At 39.0% G+C, this 16,281-nt stretch overlaps 1 protein-coding gene across 1 annotated transcript in view; it reads left to right on the top strand.

The window, feature by feature from the left end:
* LOC133631451 (phosphatidylinositol 3-kinase regulatory subunit gamma-like) overlaps nucleotides 1-14,549 on the top strand; it is a 61,914-nt gene extending 47,365 nt beyond the window's left edge. The window contains exons 16-17 of the mRNA XM_062023652.1: nucleotides 756-1,571; nucleotides 13,143-14,549. Coding sequence (XP_061879636.1) covers nucleotides 756-963 — 208 coding nt within the window. The 3' untranslated portion in view covers nucleotides 964-1,571; nucleotides 13,143-14,549. The remainder of the gene's footprint in view (nucleotides 1-755; nucleotides 1,572-13,142) is intronic.
* The last annotated feature ends 1,732 nt before the right edge of the window (nucleotides 14,550-16,281 follow it).

The raw sequence follows: 16,281 nt of genomic DNA, 5'->3' as shown, positions 1-16,281 counted from the left end.
ATAGGAGAGTTTTAACTTGCACTTACAGATGTAGCGACCAACTGTAGTTACTGACAGTGGGTTTCTGAAGTGTTCCTGACCCCATGTGGTGATATCCTTTACACACCGATGTTGCTTGTTGATGCCGTACAGCCTCAGGGATCGAAGGTCACGGGCTTAGCTGCTTACGTGCAGTGATTTCTCCAGATTCTCTGAACCCTTTGATGATATTACAGAGCGTAGATGGTGAAATCCCTAAATTCCTTGCAATAGCTGCTTGAGAAAGGTTTTTTTTAAACTGTTCAACAATTTGCTCACGCATTTGTTGACAAAGTGGTGATCCTCGCCCCATCCTTGTTTGTGAATGACTGAGCATTTCATGGAATCTACTTTTATACCCAATCATGACACCCACCTGTTCCCAATTTGCCTGTTAACCTGTGGGATGTTCCAAATATGTCTTTAATGAGCATTCCTCAACTTTATCAGTATTTATTGCCACCTTTCCCAACTTCTTTGGCACGTGTTGCTGGCGTCAAATTCTAAAGTTAATGATTACTTGCAACAAAAAAAAATGTTTATCAGTTTGAACATCAAATATGTTGTCTTTGTAGCATATTCAACTGAATATGGGTTGAAAATGATTTGAAAATCATTGTATTCCGTTTATATTTACATCTAAAACAATTTCCCAACTCATATGGAAACGGGGTTTGTAGATGGGCCTTGTTATACTTTCAGGACAGTCATTCAGGAATGATTCTCTTTCTCTGCAGCATGGACGGCGAGGCCAAACACTGCGTCATCAACAAGACGTCCACGGGCTACGGCTTCGCCGAGCCGTACAACCTCTACTCCTCCCTGAAAGACCTGGTGCTCCACTACAAAAACGTCTCCCTGATCCAACACAACGACCAGCTGAATGTAAACCTGGCGTACCCGGTCCTGGCCCGCTCTCAGAATCAGAACCAGCACCCCAGATGAACGAACCCCCAAGCGGGCGGAGCGAGGGGGACATCTTTCACTTTTTAAAGCTGAAGAAGGGGGTCGTTCCTGGTTTTTAAAACGGCGAGTCCAATCGGCTTAACGAGCATGACTCTCTAGCTAGAGGCGGGGGGGTAGGGGGCTGTATTTTTTTTCCCACGGAACCCCGGAGCACTTCTTGCTAGCAGCATGGCTTTCACAGTAAGCACAGCATCTTGTAACTCCGCACTGTACAGTTTAGCATGACGTGACTGTACAGCGTCGGTTCCACCCACCCAGTGTGACACATTTACAAGCACACATCTGGATTCAGAGGATGTGTTACAGGATAAGCACACATTACTCATCTTTTTAAAGAGGGGGGGGGGGTCAGTTTGAGGACAGGAAAATCTAAAGGAGGCACTTTTTTTTTTTGTTGTTGTTGCTTTTCGCCTTAAACTCCTAACTGTAGACAAAGGCCCGAACTGTTATCCCCAGACTGCCTGCCGACGCTCCGTAGACAAAAGCCTGAGCTGGAAAAGGGACCGGCTGGGCTCGCTTCACACCTCGAGAGGGCCGAGAAGAGGGTGGTGTCATCACTGGAGCCTGGGAGACGAGGAAAGGCCCAGGTACATTTTGTGGCGTGGATATTTTTCGGGGGAGGAACGACGAACTGACGCTCACGTCATAGCTTTGAATGACCACCAGCCTGTGTCACTAGTAGAGAGTGGTGCCAGCTTTAAAATATACTCTTTTTTTTTTTTGAGGGGGGGGGGGTTTAAAAGTTCTTTATTTTCAAGCGCTTCGGCTCCTTGCTCTCTCTCAGCAAGCCTGCGTTTGAACCGAGGTACACAAGAACGCATGGTACGTACGGTGCAGCAGGGAAAGTATTTTCCCACATTTTGTTACGCCTTATTCCAAAATGGAATCCATTCATTTTTTTCTCCTCAAAATTCTACACACAATAACCCTGACTCCGTGAAAAGTTGTTCTTCACAGTCGGCGAAACTAAACAAAAAAACACATTGTAAATAATTAGGGATGTCCGATAATATCGGACTGCGGATATTATCGGCCGATAAATGCTTTAAAATGTAAAATCGGAAATTATCGGTATCGGTTTCAAAATGATCGGTGTACAAAAAGTAAAATGTATGACTTTTTAAAACGCCGCTGTGTACACGGACGTAGGGAGAAGTACAGAGCGCCAATAAACCTTAAAGGCACTGCCTTTGCGTGCCGGCCCAATCACATAATATCTACGGCTTTTCACACACACAAGTGAATGCAAGGCATACTTGGTCAACAGCCATACAGGTCACACTGAGGGTGACCGTATAAACAACTTTAACACTGTTACAGATATGCGCCACACTGTGAACCCACACCAAATAAGAATGACAAACACATTTCGGGAGAACATCCGCACCGTAACACAACATAAACACAACAGAACAGATACCCAGAACCCCTTGCAGCACTAACTCTTCCGGGACGCTACAATATACACCCCCCTGCCCACCTCAACCTCCTCATGCTCTCTCAGGGAGAGCATGTCCCAAATTCCAAGCTGCTGCTTTGAGGCATGTTAAAAAAATAATGCACTTTGTGACTTCAATAATAAATATGGCAGTGTCATGTTGGCTTTTTTTTTTTCCATAACTTGAGTTGATTTATTTAGGAAAACCTTGTTACATTGTTTAATGCATCCAGCTTCAAATTGCTGCCAAAGGTGCATCAACAAAGTGTTGAGCAAAGGCTGTGAATACTTATATACACACGGTTTTTTTTTTAGTATTTTTGTCTTTGATACATTTTCAAAGTTAAAAAAATACCTTCATATTGTCATTATAGGGTATTGTGTGTAGAATTTTGAGGACAAAAATGAATGTATTCCATTTTGGAACAAGGCTGTAAAATAGCAAAATGTGGGAAAAGTGAATAGCTGTGAATACTTTCCGGATGCTCCGTATTTGGTATGTTGTGAGCTAGTTTTCGATCACAATACACTAGATGGACATTGATTATTGATTATTGATTATTGATTATTGCGGTTCCTCTATTCAGGTTGACTGAAGTTGTCGAAAGATTCCTGCATCCAGCTTTGTTTCTAGATCCTCTTTAAGACCGTAGCACCTGTAGCCATGGACGTAACTGTTAGTGCTTCTGTTTGTGTCCGCCGCTTGCAGAGCATCAACCCATGTGATTGTTGTATCCACGGTACTGTCTCTCCTTTCCCCGAGGTACTTGCTTTGTCCGCTGGTATTTACTCGCAGTACTTCTTCCCCTCCTTGCGCTTGACTGTTGTCGTCGTTTTTTATCACAAGCTTGACTCACAGAGCTGTAGAACATTTAATGTACAGAGAAAAGAGAACAGTATATTTCAGCCATACGTGCAGTCGGTGTGTGTGTGTGTGTGTGTGTGTGTGTGTGTGTGTGTGTGTGTGTGTGTGTTCTTGTATTTCTACCCTTCTTGAGACATCCACAAGGAAAAGTACGGTCCATATGAGGACCGGTGAACAAGTTAGGACCGAAATCATGGTCCCAATACGGAAAACCATCGCATCTAATAGAGAATGTCTCATCAAAAAAGGAGGGATTTTTATAATTGACTGTGTCAGTTTTAAAAAGTGCTCCCCGTCTGGTCAACATATGAAATAACAAGTGTGTGTCAAAATTAGGTGCTCCCCCTCTGGCCAACATATGTAATAACAAGTGTGTGTAAGAAATTGAAATGCGCCCCCTTTGGCCAAATTTTGTCATGATCCATGGCCCGAATCATGTTTTGTTATTTTCTGTTAGTTTTGGACTCCCATAGTTCCTGTTTTTGTGCACCCTTGAGTTTGTTTTTTAGTTACCATGGGTGCTTATTGTTTCCACCTGTCTCTGATTGGTGTTCGGGACGCTCACCTGTTTCCCGAGCACTAATCAGAGGGACTATTCAATCCTGCCTTTGCCGGTGTCAGGTTCAAACACTGATGACATCTATTAATCAGATAAGAAGCAAAGGAATCATGCAGAGACAGAGTTCAATTTAGCTCATGAGGAGACACGTGCTTTGGGCTGTATTCTAGTTACAGATCCAAACTACGTTCTAAAAGTCCGTCCCGCGTGCTTCCTCTAATTATTTGGAAGATCCCTGTTACATCACTGAAGCTGTCGCTGAGGGAAGGGAACTCCAGTTAGACACAATATATGATTATACAAAAATGCAAATGTGTTGACGCTGGTGATATCGCCTTGTCTCTGCTCTGTCTGCGTCACGGCGGTGTTCGGCCTTGGCAGTCAGCAGGCCGAGTCTGGACACAACACTAATAGAGACGGCTGGCAATCTTTTGGATACTGTTGTGTCGGGACCAGTTCTTCCTCCAAGGGAATTTAATTTACTGGTCAATCCCAAGTTCTTTTGGATGACATATTTGCTGAGTAAGAAGGATCACCAGAACAGAATAGGAATATCAACAAGTTTTACTGAAATTTCAGGAGAACAACCCAGATTAATACATTCACCCCGTCTTCTTAAGTTGTTCTAACACTCATACGGAAGAGACTACTTCTTCAATCTGCAAACAGCCCCCACCATCCCCAGATGGGACATACAGGCTCATTGTTCAACTAAAGATAAGATATAAGGGACTACTCCAAGTCTTAGATTCCAAGTCTTCAAGGTTAACACAGTTTACCTGCGGACAAACAGAAAGAGAAGAAATGGAAAAACACTAGCTCTTTTCAAATATGACTATGAATAGAAAGAAATAACTCTTGCATATATATACACTACCGTTCAAAAGTTTGGGGTCACATTGAAATGTCCTTATTTTTCAAGGAAAAGCACTGTACTTTTCAATGAAGATAACTTTAAACTAGTCTTAACTTTAAAGAAATACACTCTATACATTGCTAATGTGGTAAATGACTATTCTAGCTGCAAATGTCTGGTTTTTGGTGCAATATCTACATAGGTGTATAGAGGCCCATTTCCAGCAACTATCACTCCAGTGTTCTAATGGTACAATGTGTTTGCTCATTGGCTCAGAAGGCTAACTGATGATTAGAAAACCCTTGTGCAATCATGTTCACACATCTGAAAACAGTTTAGCTTGTTACAGAAGCTACACAACTGACCTTCCTTTGAGCAGATTGAGTTTCTGGAGCATCACATTTGTGGGGTCAATTAAACGCTCAAAATGGACAGAAAAAGAGAACTTTCATCTGAAACTGGACAGTCTATTCTTGTTCTTAGAAATGAAGGCTATTCCACAAAATTGTTTGGGTGACCCCAAACTTTTGAACAGTAGTGTATATATATATATATATATATATATACATATATATATATATATATATATATATATATATATATATATATATATATATATATATATATATATATATATATATATATATTCATTCTTCACAATACAAAAATCTAACTTGAGCACAATAGCTAATAACTATAGCAACGGACTTTAAGCATACTAAAGTTGTGTGATAACTTTACACATAATTATTCTAACAGCCGGTCAGTCGGCCTGGCTTCATTCTGTTACGGCAGCTTCCCCCCGGGATACAGACGGACCATTCTGGACAAGGCGTGCAGGTAGGAACATGATTTAACCTACAAAATTAAAACACGTACCAAAAACAGAAAGCAAGCAGAAGGAACAACGTGCCGAGCGCACGGGAAGCTAAGGTACCAAGTTAGCTCAGGAAGCATAAACTAGGAGTCAAGAAATACTAACGTAACTTGTTGCAATGAAGCCAGCAGGATTAAATAGTCCCTCTAATTAGTGCTCGGGAAACAGGTGAGCGTCCCGAACACCAATCAGAGACAGGTGGAAACAATAAGCACCCATGGTAACTAAAAACAAACTCAACGGTGCACAAAAAACAGAAACTGAGGGAGCCCAAAACTAACAGAAAATAACAAAACATGATCCGGGCCAAAATTAATATAAATAAATAAAATGAATATGTAAATAGAGACATATAACTTGAAGTAATGAAGATTAAAAACCAATTACAAAGAAAACAATTACAAAAAATAACTAAAAGCTTATCTTTTTTATATTTGCATAGTATGTATATATTATTAATGTTGTAAATACAAATCTTTATATATCTAGAAAGGGTGGTCTTAAAAAGGTAGGCATTTTCCTGAGGTCTCAAGAAGGTAACAAATACAAGAATGTGTGTGTGTGTGTGTGTGTGTGTGTGTGTGTGTGTGTGTGTGTGTGTGTGTGCGTGTGTGTGTGTGTGGCGCTTAGCTTCCATTTCCTGCATCCAGCTAATGTGAGCCAAATGAAGGATGTCTTTTTTTCATGTAGCAAGAAAACTTAAAGCTAGTCCTTCCTGTTTGGTTTCCGACGTGTACCGTGAAAGCACGACATGGGTGCTTGTACTATGCAGAAGAATCACTTTCGTTTCCTCTCGCCTCCCCTTTTTTGTTTCGATTCAGGTTTCACTTTCAAAGCACAACGTTAAGTCTAAATCTCACTTGCCAAAAAAAAACAAAAAACATATTTTTGTAGAGTGTTTTTGCAAAGGGGACACGAGTTGGATCCGCCGAGAGGAGTGTGATGAAGGGCTAGAAAAGATGTATTTTTTTTATCAGGAAAGTTGAATAATTAGCACCGGGGTCAAAAAAACGCACGCCTTAGCTATCAGGAAATTACGAGTCTTTTTGCAACGTTTACTGCTACTTTTAGTCCGAATGAAAGCAGCTCTCCCCACACGCTCATGTCCGTGGTACTGCACCTTGCACACACGTCTGTCGGCAGTTCAACGAGAAGTGAGGGCTTAGAAAAGGGAAACTGCACTTTATTTTGAAATTTTGCTTTTGGTTCAACGTCAATACGAGGGACAAGACCTTTATTTAATGCATTCTAACTGGTAAATAAAAGTTTGCTTACAGTGGAGTTAATGCCAGGCCCATGAAGTGCCAACAATACTCCATTCAAACTTTGTGACTTGGATTTTACCAAGTACTAGTGATATTGTTATTATAAGCGCTAACGCAGACGGACTATTTTTAGCGTCGCGCTTCAGAGTTTGTGGCTTCACTGTATCGTGGGTTGAAAAAAATAATAATCTAAGCATATTCTCTGCAGTTTTGGCCCAAATTTAGCATTTTTGAGCATAAAAACGGCTAAATTGACTAAAAATGTCAATACTGCATTTGTTTTTGGGAACTCATACAGCATTATTATACAGTCGTCCCTACATGTCCTCGTAAATAAAAGTTTGCTTACAGTGGAGTTAATGCCAGGCCCATAAAGTGCCAACAATACTCCATTCAAACTTTGTGACTTGGATATTACCAAGTACTAGTGATATTGTTATTATAAGCTCTAACGCAGACGGACTATTTTTAGCGTCGCGCTTCAGAGTTTGCGGCTTCACTGTATCGTGGATTGAAAAAATATATAGTAAATCTAAACATATTCTCTGCAGTTTTGGCCCAAATTAAGCATTTTTTAGCAGTCGTCCCTCACCAAATCACTTTTTTTGTGGATATTTAAAAAATAAAAATAAACGTTCTATGTATTTTTGGCCTAAATAAGGCATTAAATTGGGGCTTTTGGTGGATATTTGTAAAGCATATGCTATGTATTTTTGGCCTACTTTGAGCATTAAACAGGGGATTTTAGGGTGTATATTTTCTAAGCTTATTCTATGCAGTTTTGACCTAAATTAAGCATTTTATAGCATAAAAATGGCTAAATTAACTAGAAATGCCAACCCTACAGCAGTGACACAGAGAGCTAACTTGCTTGTTGCTGCTATGTTGACATCGTCGGCAGCTGAGCCGCTTTCTCGCCTCGGAGCTCGTGAAAGTTTGTTTTAGATCATAAATATTCCCCTCTCACCTGGACACCCGGAAATGGCGACACAGACCCGAAAAGACGCTTGGCGAGAATTATGAGTTATTCTTCATCTAAACGGGAATATATCAACTTTAAGTGACGGGCAGTAACAAGCTACATGTAGCTAAGCTACGTAGCTTAACTACATTTCCTCATAAATAAAAGTTTGCTTACAGTGGAGTTAATGCCAGGCCCATTAAGTGCCAACAATGCGCCATTTCCACTTTGTGACCTGAATATTAACAAATATTGTGATATTGTTATTATAAGCGCTAACGCAGACAGACTATTTTTAGCAGCGCATTGACACATAGCGCTAACTTGCTTGTTGCTGCTGTGTTTAAATTGTCGGCAGCTGGGCTGCTTTCTCGCCTCGGAGCTCGTGAACGTTTGTTTTAGATCATAAATATTCCCCTCTCACCTGGACAGTACAAGGATGAGGACATGATCCGACAAATTGGTACACTTTGGCATCCAAATGAGACCCGGAAAAGGCGACACAAACCCGTAAAGACGCTTAGCGAGGATTATGAGTTATTCTTCATCTAAACGGGAATATATCAACTTTAAGTGATGGGCCGTAACAAGATACATGTAGCTAAGCTACGTAGCTTAATTACGTTTTCCAGTAGCATGGCGGTAACTTAGCTACTTTTTTAACTTATATAGCAGTAACAAGCTACATGTAGCTAAGCTACGTAGCTTAACTACATTTCCTCGTGAATAAAAGTTTGCTTACAGTGGAGTTAATGCCAGGCCCATAAAGTGCCAACAATACTCCATTTAAACTTTGTGATTTGAATATTACCAAGTATTGTGATATTGTTATTATAAGCGCTAACGCAGACAGACTATTTTTAGTGAGCTAACTTGCTTGTTGCTGCTATGTTGACATCGTCGGCAGCTGAGCTGCTTTCTCGCCTCGGAGCTCGTGAAAGTTTGTTTTACATCATAAATATTCCCCTCTCACCTGGACAGTACAAGGATGAGGACATAGTCCGACAAATTGGTACACTGTGGCATCCAATTTAGACCTGGAAATGGCGACAAAGAACCCGAAAAGACGCTTGGCGAGGATTATGAGTTATTCTTCATCTAAACGGGAATATATCAACTTTCAGGGATGGGCAGTAACAAGATACATGTAGCTAAGCTACGTAGCTAAACTACGTTTTCCAGTAGCTTGGCGGTAGCTTAGCTACTTTTTTAACTTATATAGCAGTAACAAGTTACATGTAGCTAAGCTACGTATCTTAACTACATCTCCCAGTAGCTTGGCGGTAGCTTAGCTACTTTTTAACGAGTAGCTTTTCCTGTAGCTTAGCTACTTATATAGCGAGGTAGCTTACATCAAAGCTACAAAGAGAGAAAATGAACCGTGAATCCAGGCAAAAAAAATATGTAGAAAATCCAATGAGAACATCCATGATGATTGGTTGGTGTTCATATGATGAGTCACAATTGGCTAAGGTTAGGGCCAAACATTACGGACTGGCCAATCAGAGGCAAGATAAGGCGGGTCATCAAAACTAGTAAACAAAATCTAAATTTAGCTACGTTTAATGGAGAGTAACTTGTAGCTTAGCCTGCTACATTTTCCAAGTAGCTTGCCCCGTCGCTGTCAACACCCTAACAGTAGGCATCCCGACAGCAGACCTTGTACAGTAAGTGATGTTTTGTTATGTGTGTTGACTCTCATGAAGGCTGCAGTGAGTAATAATCAGTCAGAAATAGCGAAGGTTTTGAAATGAATGCGCTGAACAGATCAAAATATGTAAACTATCAAATAAATGGGAGCCATTACCTCCCTGATTGGCACTCAGCATCAAGGCTTGGAATTGGGGGTTAAAATCACCAAAAAATGATTCCCGGGCGCGGCCACCGCTGCTGCTCACTGCTCCCCTCACCTCCCAGGGGGTGATCAAGGGTGATGGATCAAATGCATACAAAAATTTCGCCATACCTAGTGTGTGTGGGACAATAAATGGTACTTTAACTTTAATGTTATTGATATATTACGTTACAGCGTATATTTAAAACCTTAATTAAGTGTTTTTTTATGTTTTAGAGCGCTTTACAGGCAGGGCATTTATTTACTGGTTAGAATGCATAAAAAAATGAAAAACAAACGTGTGCAGCCCTTTGAGACACTCGTGATTTAGGGCTATATAAGTCAACTTTGATTGATTGATTACACGAGAATGCTAAACCTACGGAGCCCCTAAGGGACATGAGGACATTTTTTTTTAATATATTTTTTGTAATTTTTTTTTTTTTAGACATGTATCTAATAAAAATAAATATTTTATTTTTTTTTAGACAGGTATCTCTTTTTCATTTTTTTTATAACTTTATAAAAAGTTATACAAAAATAATTATATTTTTATTTTTTATTTTTTTTTAGACATGTATCCCGTTTGCATTAGAAACTTTCTTGTGCGCAATTTTTTTTTATTTTTTTTTATAACTTTACAAAAAGTTTCTCGTGCGCACGAGAAAGTTCAATAGATACATGTCTAAAAAAAATTTTTTTTTTTAAATTATAATTATTATTTAAACATTTTTTTATAACTTTATAAAAAGTTTCTCGTGCGCACGAGATACGTGTCTAAAAAAATACACACAAAAAAAATAAATTAACATTTCCCCCATGTCCCTTTAAGGGCTCCGTATAAACCAAAGGCAAAATTAAAAAAAATTTAAAAAGTGTAGTCAAAGGCAAAAAAAAAAAAAAAAGTGTAGTCGTCCTTTGGAAAAAGAGTGAAGAGATTAGAAGTGCCTTTTGTCTTTGTTGTTGTTGTTGTGTCTGCCAACATGCTTCACCTTTTCTCAGCAAGAACCTGTGTGTGTGTGTGTGTGTGTGTGTGTGTGCGTGTGTGTGTGTGTGCGTGTGTGTGTGTGTGTGTGTGTGTGTGTGTGTTCTGGCAATGCTTACTTAATGGGGACATCGCTCTGTTTAGACAGTCACCTTTAGGGGACCTCTGACGGTATGGGGACAAAAAAAACAGGTCCCCTAAAGGGAAACCTTTTTAAATGATAGTCAGATCCATTCTGAAGATGCACAAGTGATCTTGAAGCGTCGGCCCATAAAACATGTTTATAAAGTTTTTAAAGTATGATTCACATTCAGAATGTTCCATCCTTCTATATATGCTAGTTGGAGTTGCAGACAACTTCATTACTACTAAATAGCAGTTTTCAGTCATGTCACAGAAGATGCAGGATTTGCTTGAACATTTAAGTGGTGAAACTTCCTATAAGACAGGGGTGTCCAAACTTTTTCCACTGAGGGCCGCACACGGAAAAATTCAAGCGTGCGGGGGCCATTTTGATATTTCTCATTTTCAAACCATAACAAAATATATGGATTTTGGTTGGGGTTTTTTTACCTTTAGGGTTCCCGGGGACCATAAAGGTTTTAAGTCATTAAAATGCTAAAAACAAGTCAAATTATTATTATTTTTAATTATTTAATGCTTGCAGTAAATCTCTACAGTATATCAACTTCAGGTTGATATAAAGTTAAAAAAACCCAAAAGGTTTTATGCCTTTTCTGTCAGACAACTTTATTTTTTATAATAAAACTGAAATATGCAATATTTCCCCCACTGCCCAAAACATTCAGAAAGCAATGTTTGATGTGAAGTAATTAGAGCATTAAAAACATCAATAATGCAGGACACCATTATTATTTTTGAGTAATCACAGTGAAAATGATAAATAAAATCCCATTAAATATATTTCGGATCCAAAAGATGCCCCACTCATAAAGTGATACATTTTTACTGTTTTTTTTTTACTTTCAACACTTAAGTTAAGAAATCAACTTCAGATATATATGTCGATTTTACGATTGAACCATTATTTTGTTTGTTTTATGCTCTTTTGTCAAAGAAAACGTTGATGTTTTTGTATGGCAACCACACAACATACCGTATTTCCTTGAATTGGCGCAGGGAATATAGTATTCGCACGTCTAGAATTACTGCCGGGTCAAACTCGTTTCTCAAAATAATTAACGCATGCTTGGCCTTATCGCCGGTTCATTATTAACGCCGGATCAAATTCTTTTCGCAAAATATTAATTTTATTATCGCATGTCTATAATTTTCACCGGGTCAAACTCGTTTCGCAAAATATTTAGCATATGTCTAGAACTTCCGCCGGGTCAAATTCGTTACGTCACGAGTGACGCTTTACCTGTCCTCATTTTCAAAATGGAGGAAGCTGATTTCAGTAGTTTGCAATCGCACAAAGGAAAAAAGATAAAGTTAATCACTAGGATTTAAGGTCCAAGCTATTGAATACCGGTACGGTATGCTAAAAAGAACAGTAAGCAGCTATGTTTTATTAATATACCGTAGCTGCGTGTGTCAAATACGGTATGAGTCATTAAATGACTCCCGCCTCCTGATGGTAGAGGGCGCTAGTGATCCTTCTTGCGACTTCCGGTACTGCAGAAGAAGTGACAACACGCAGCAACAGATCGTCTTTTTTTCCCTCTCGCCTGAACTTTTAACATGGAGGATTACATACCGGTATCTAAAATAAAACAGTTTTCTAAACTGGACTTTCAATCAAAGCAGGAGGTAATAATTAAAGGAATATCTCCATCGAGACAGAGAGACTTTTAAAACTGAAGAAAGAAAATAAGGACGACTTCTATAAACAAGTTATCAATGCTTTTGGTCAGAAGGAGCTGCAAATGGAGAAGAGGTTTTAAAATAATTAGCGCATGCACAGCCATCCCGCAGGCTTCCGGTAAACGCCGGAGTGACAGGAGGTTTTAAATTAATTAGCGCCCCTGCGGCTATTCAAGGAAATACGGTATGCAATATTTTCCACATAAAACATTTTAAAGTGAAATTTTTCAAATAATTGGAGCCTTAAATAGGTCAATAATTCAAAATAACATTGTTGTTGTTGTTTTTTTGGAGCAATGGCAAAACAATTTAAATAAAGATAGACAAAAGAAAAAAAACAGCCTGCATGGCAGCTTTCCGTCAACATTGCAACTTTTTCTAGTTAGATTTCACCTCATTCCACTTTTTTTTTTATGTTTTTTTTTTCATTTTTGCAGTAGCATTTCCAGAATGTGTGGCGGGCCGGTAAACAATTAGCTGCGGGCCGCAGATGGAGCCCCCGGGCCGCACTTTGGACACCCCTGCTATAATAGGACAGTTGTAGTGCTGTATTCTGAGGATCATGTCATACTTAATTGGAAGTTTATTTTTATTTTTTAAATGGTCCTCAGTAGTCACGTACAAATTTGTGTGAATATGCAAAATGATTTAAATGTGGTCCCCATGAAGCTAATGAAGTCTTTTTCCCCAGGGTCCCCAGTAAGAATGATCAGCGCATTACTTCATCAATCCAGAGATTTAAAGACGTGTATGAGCTCACTGGGCAGTGGACATTTTACACCATTGTTTTTATGCCTCCACAACCTGTAGAAAGGGTGGTCCCCACAAGTCATGATCAAAAACTTGGTCCCCATTCCAAATGATAACCAGTATGTGTGTGTTTGTGTGAGTCAATCAGCATGTTTTAGGTGTGTAGTTTGTTGTTTAGTGAGACTTTCTTTACGAGGGCTTGACAGTAGCCCTCTGCTCTCTCACTTTGCACACTTTGTTGTGGATTTGCTCCCACTCAAGACTCCAGTGTGACCAGCCCACAGCCAGTGTCGCTGTCACGCATCTGATAAGCTCAAACGCACGCAGCGTTCGTGGCACCTTCGTTCCATCCGTCGTCGGGTCGGTCGGACCAACACTCGAGCGCACTTTTTTTTTTTGTCTGTTCCGCACGCAGAGAAGTGGTCTCTGAAAAGCTCAGTCCTCCACACTTTGGTTTAAGATCAGCGTTCTCCAGGCGCAGTTTGGCTTTGGCGTCAACTGGCTCTTTGCAGTTTGATCCATGCCAAACAAGACCAGGTCACCTGAATAATAGAACATTTATTGAGAGAACGGCGTCCATGCAGCACAAGAATATCAAAAGTTATTTGATTTCAGGCGTTCAATTCAGATGAAGACACCAGTTGTCTGTCCATTTACTGATTGGAGCGTAAACCAGTATTTCATGGTACAGTCCTCCCTCAGAGTCTGCCCCCTCACTGTATCGTGGATTTAAAAATATATAATTTCTAAACAAATTGTGTGCGGTTTTGGTCTAAATTAAGCATAAAAATGGCTAAATTGAATAAAAATGGCAGCACTACAGTAGTATGGGAAACTAGATGGGACCAAACCAATCAGAGCAGGCTGCTTAGTACCGTGGTCACTGATTGGCTCAGCCTCACACAGCATCACTAATAGGGATGATGTTTGATAAGAAATTATCGAGTTCGAGCCCATTATCGAATCCTCTTATCGAACCGATTCCTTATCGATTCTCTTATCGAATCCAGATAGGTTGTTGTATATGGAAAAAAATATATATATATTTGGTTTAACAAAAGCTCACTTTTATTTTATAAGAAAAATAAAATAAATAAATAAATATTGACTGTTACCCCCCTAAAAAAAAAAAAAAAAAAAAATATTGACTGTTGTTACCCAAAGTATATTAAGTGGGATTTTTCAGAAAAACAAATATATACAGTAACACAAAAACAACCTGTCTCTGTGATCACTATAGGTGACTAGCCATGCCTTGAGGCGTTTTTTTAGGGTCCATTTGTTTTGTTGCTTGTGTGACATCACAGGAAATGACGTAGCTCAGTCGTTAGACTGAGCTACGTCATTTCCTGTGATGTCACACAGGGCATTTCTTGTGGGACGGGATTCGTTCCCAGGGATTCGAATAAAGAACCAACTATTTGTGTTTACTATAGTGGCCTCGATAACGGTAACCGGTTCTCAAAAAGGGATTTGAGTCCATGGAATCGGTTCTTTTCTTATCGAACGGTTCTTTTTTTATCGAACAACCGGGAGAACCAGTTTCGAACATCATCCCTAATCACTATGCAGTCATCCCTCGCCAAATCACTTTTTTGTGGATATTTAAAAAAGAAACTTAAACATATGCTATGTATTCTTGGCCTACATTAAACATTAAATGGGGGATTGTCAAGGGATATTTTGAAAGCTTATTTTATGCATTTTTGAGCATAAAAATGGCTAAATTGACTAAAAGTGTCAACACGACAGTTGTTTTGGAAACTCATGCAGCATTATTATACAGTCATTCCTCGCCGATCACTTTTTGTCGAGATTTGAAAAAGAAACTTAGACATATGCTTTGTATTTTTGGCCTGCATTAAGCATTAAATGGGGGATTTTAGGGCAACACTTTTATTTATTCTATGCAGTTTTGACCTAAAATTAAGCATAAAAATAGCTAAATTGAGTAAAATTGTCAATACTACATTTGTTTTGGAAACTAGATGAGACCAAGTCAATCAGAGCAGGCTGGTCAGGACCGTGGTCACTGATTGGCTCAGCCTCATACAACATTAATATACAGTCATCCCTCGCCAAATCACTTTTTTGTGGATATTTAAAAAAGAAACTTAAACATATTGTATGTATTTTTGACCTACATTAACCATTAAATGGGGGATTTTAGGGGGATATTTTTTAAGCTTATTCTATGCAGTTTTGACCTAAATTAAGCATTTTTGAGCATAAAAATAGCTAAATTGAGTAAAATTGTCAATATTACATTTGTTTTGGAAACTAGATGAGATCAGAGCAGGCTGGTCAGGACCGTGGTCACTGATTGGCTCAGCCTCATACAGCATCACCATACAGTCATCCCTCGCCAAATCACTTTTTTGTGGATATTTGACAAAAAAACTTAAACATATGCTATGTATTCTTGGCCTACATTAGTCATTAAATGGGGGATCGTAGAGGGATATTTTTGAAGATTATTCTATGCAGTTTTGACCTAAATGAAGCATTTTTGAGCATAAAAATAGCTAAATTGAGTAAAATTGTCAATACTACATTTGTTTTGGAAACTAGATGAGACCAAGCCAATCAGAGCAGGCTGGTCAGGACCGTGGTCACTGATTGGCTCAGCCTCATACAACATCACCATACAGTCATCCCTCGCCAAATCACTTTTTTGTGGATATTTGGAAAAGAAACTTAAACATATGCTATGTAATTTTGGCCTAAATAAGGCATTAAATAGAGGATTGTCAAGGGATATTTTTTAAGATTATTCTATACAGTTTTGACCTAAATTAAGAATTTTTTAGCATAAAACGGCTAAATGGACTAAAAGTGTCCACACAACGTTGTTTTTCAAACTCACACAGCATTATTATACAGTCATTCCTCGCCAATCACTTTTTTGTGGATATTTAAAAAAGAAACTTAAACATATGCTATGTATTTTTGGCCTGCATTAAGCATTAAATGGGGGATTTTAGGGCAATACTTGTATTTATTCTGTGCAGTTTTGACCTAAATTAAGCATAAAAATAGCTAAATTGAGTAAAATTGTCAATACTACATTTGTTTTGGAA

Source organism: Entelurus aequoreus, linkage group LG16, assembly GCF_033978785.1.
Source record: "Entelurus aequoreus isolate RoL-2023_Sb linkage group LG16, RoL_Eaeq_v1.1, whole genome shotgun sequence".
NCBI classification, from domain to species: Eukaryota; Metazoa; Chordata; class Actinopteri; order Syngnathiformes; family Syngnathidae; genus Entelurus; species Entelurus aequoreus.
The sequence above is the reverse complement of the archived record's forward strand: the minus strand, read 5'-3'. Positions and strand labels throughout refer to the sequence as shown.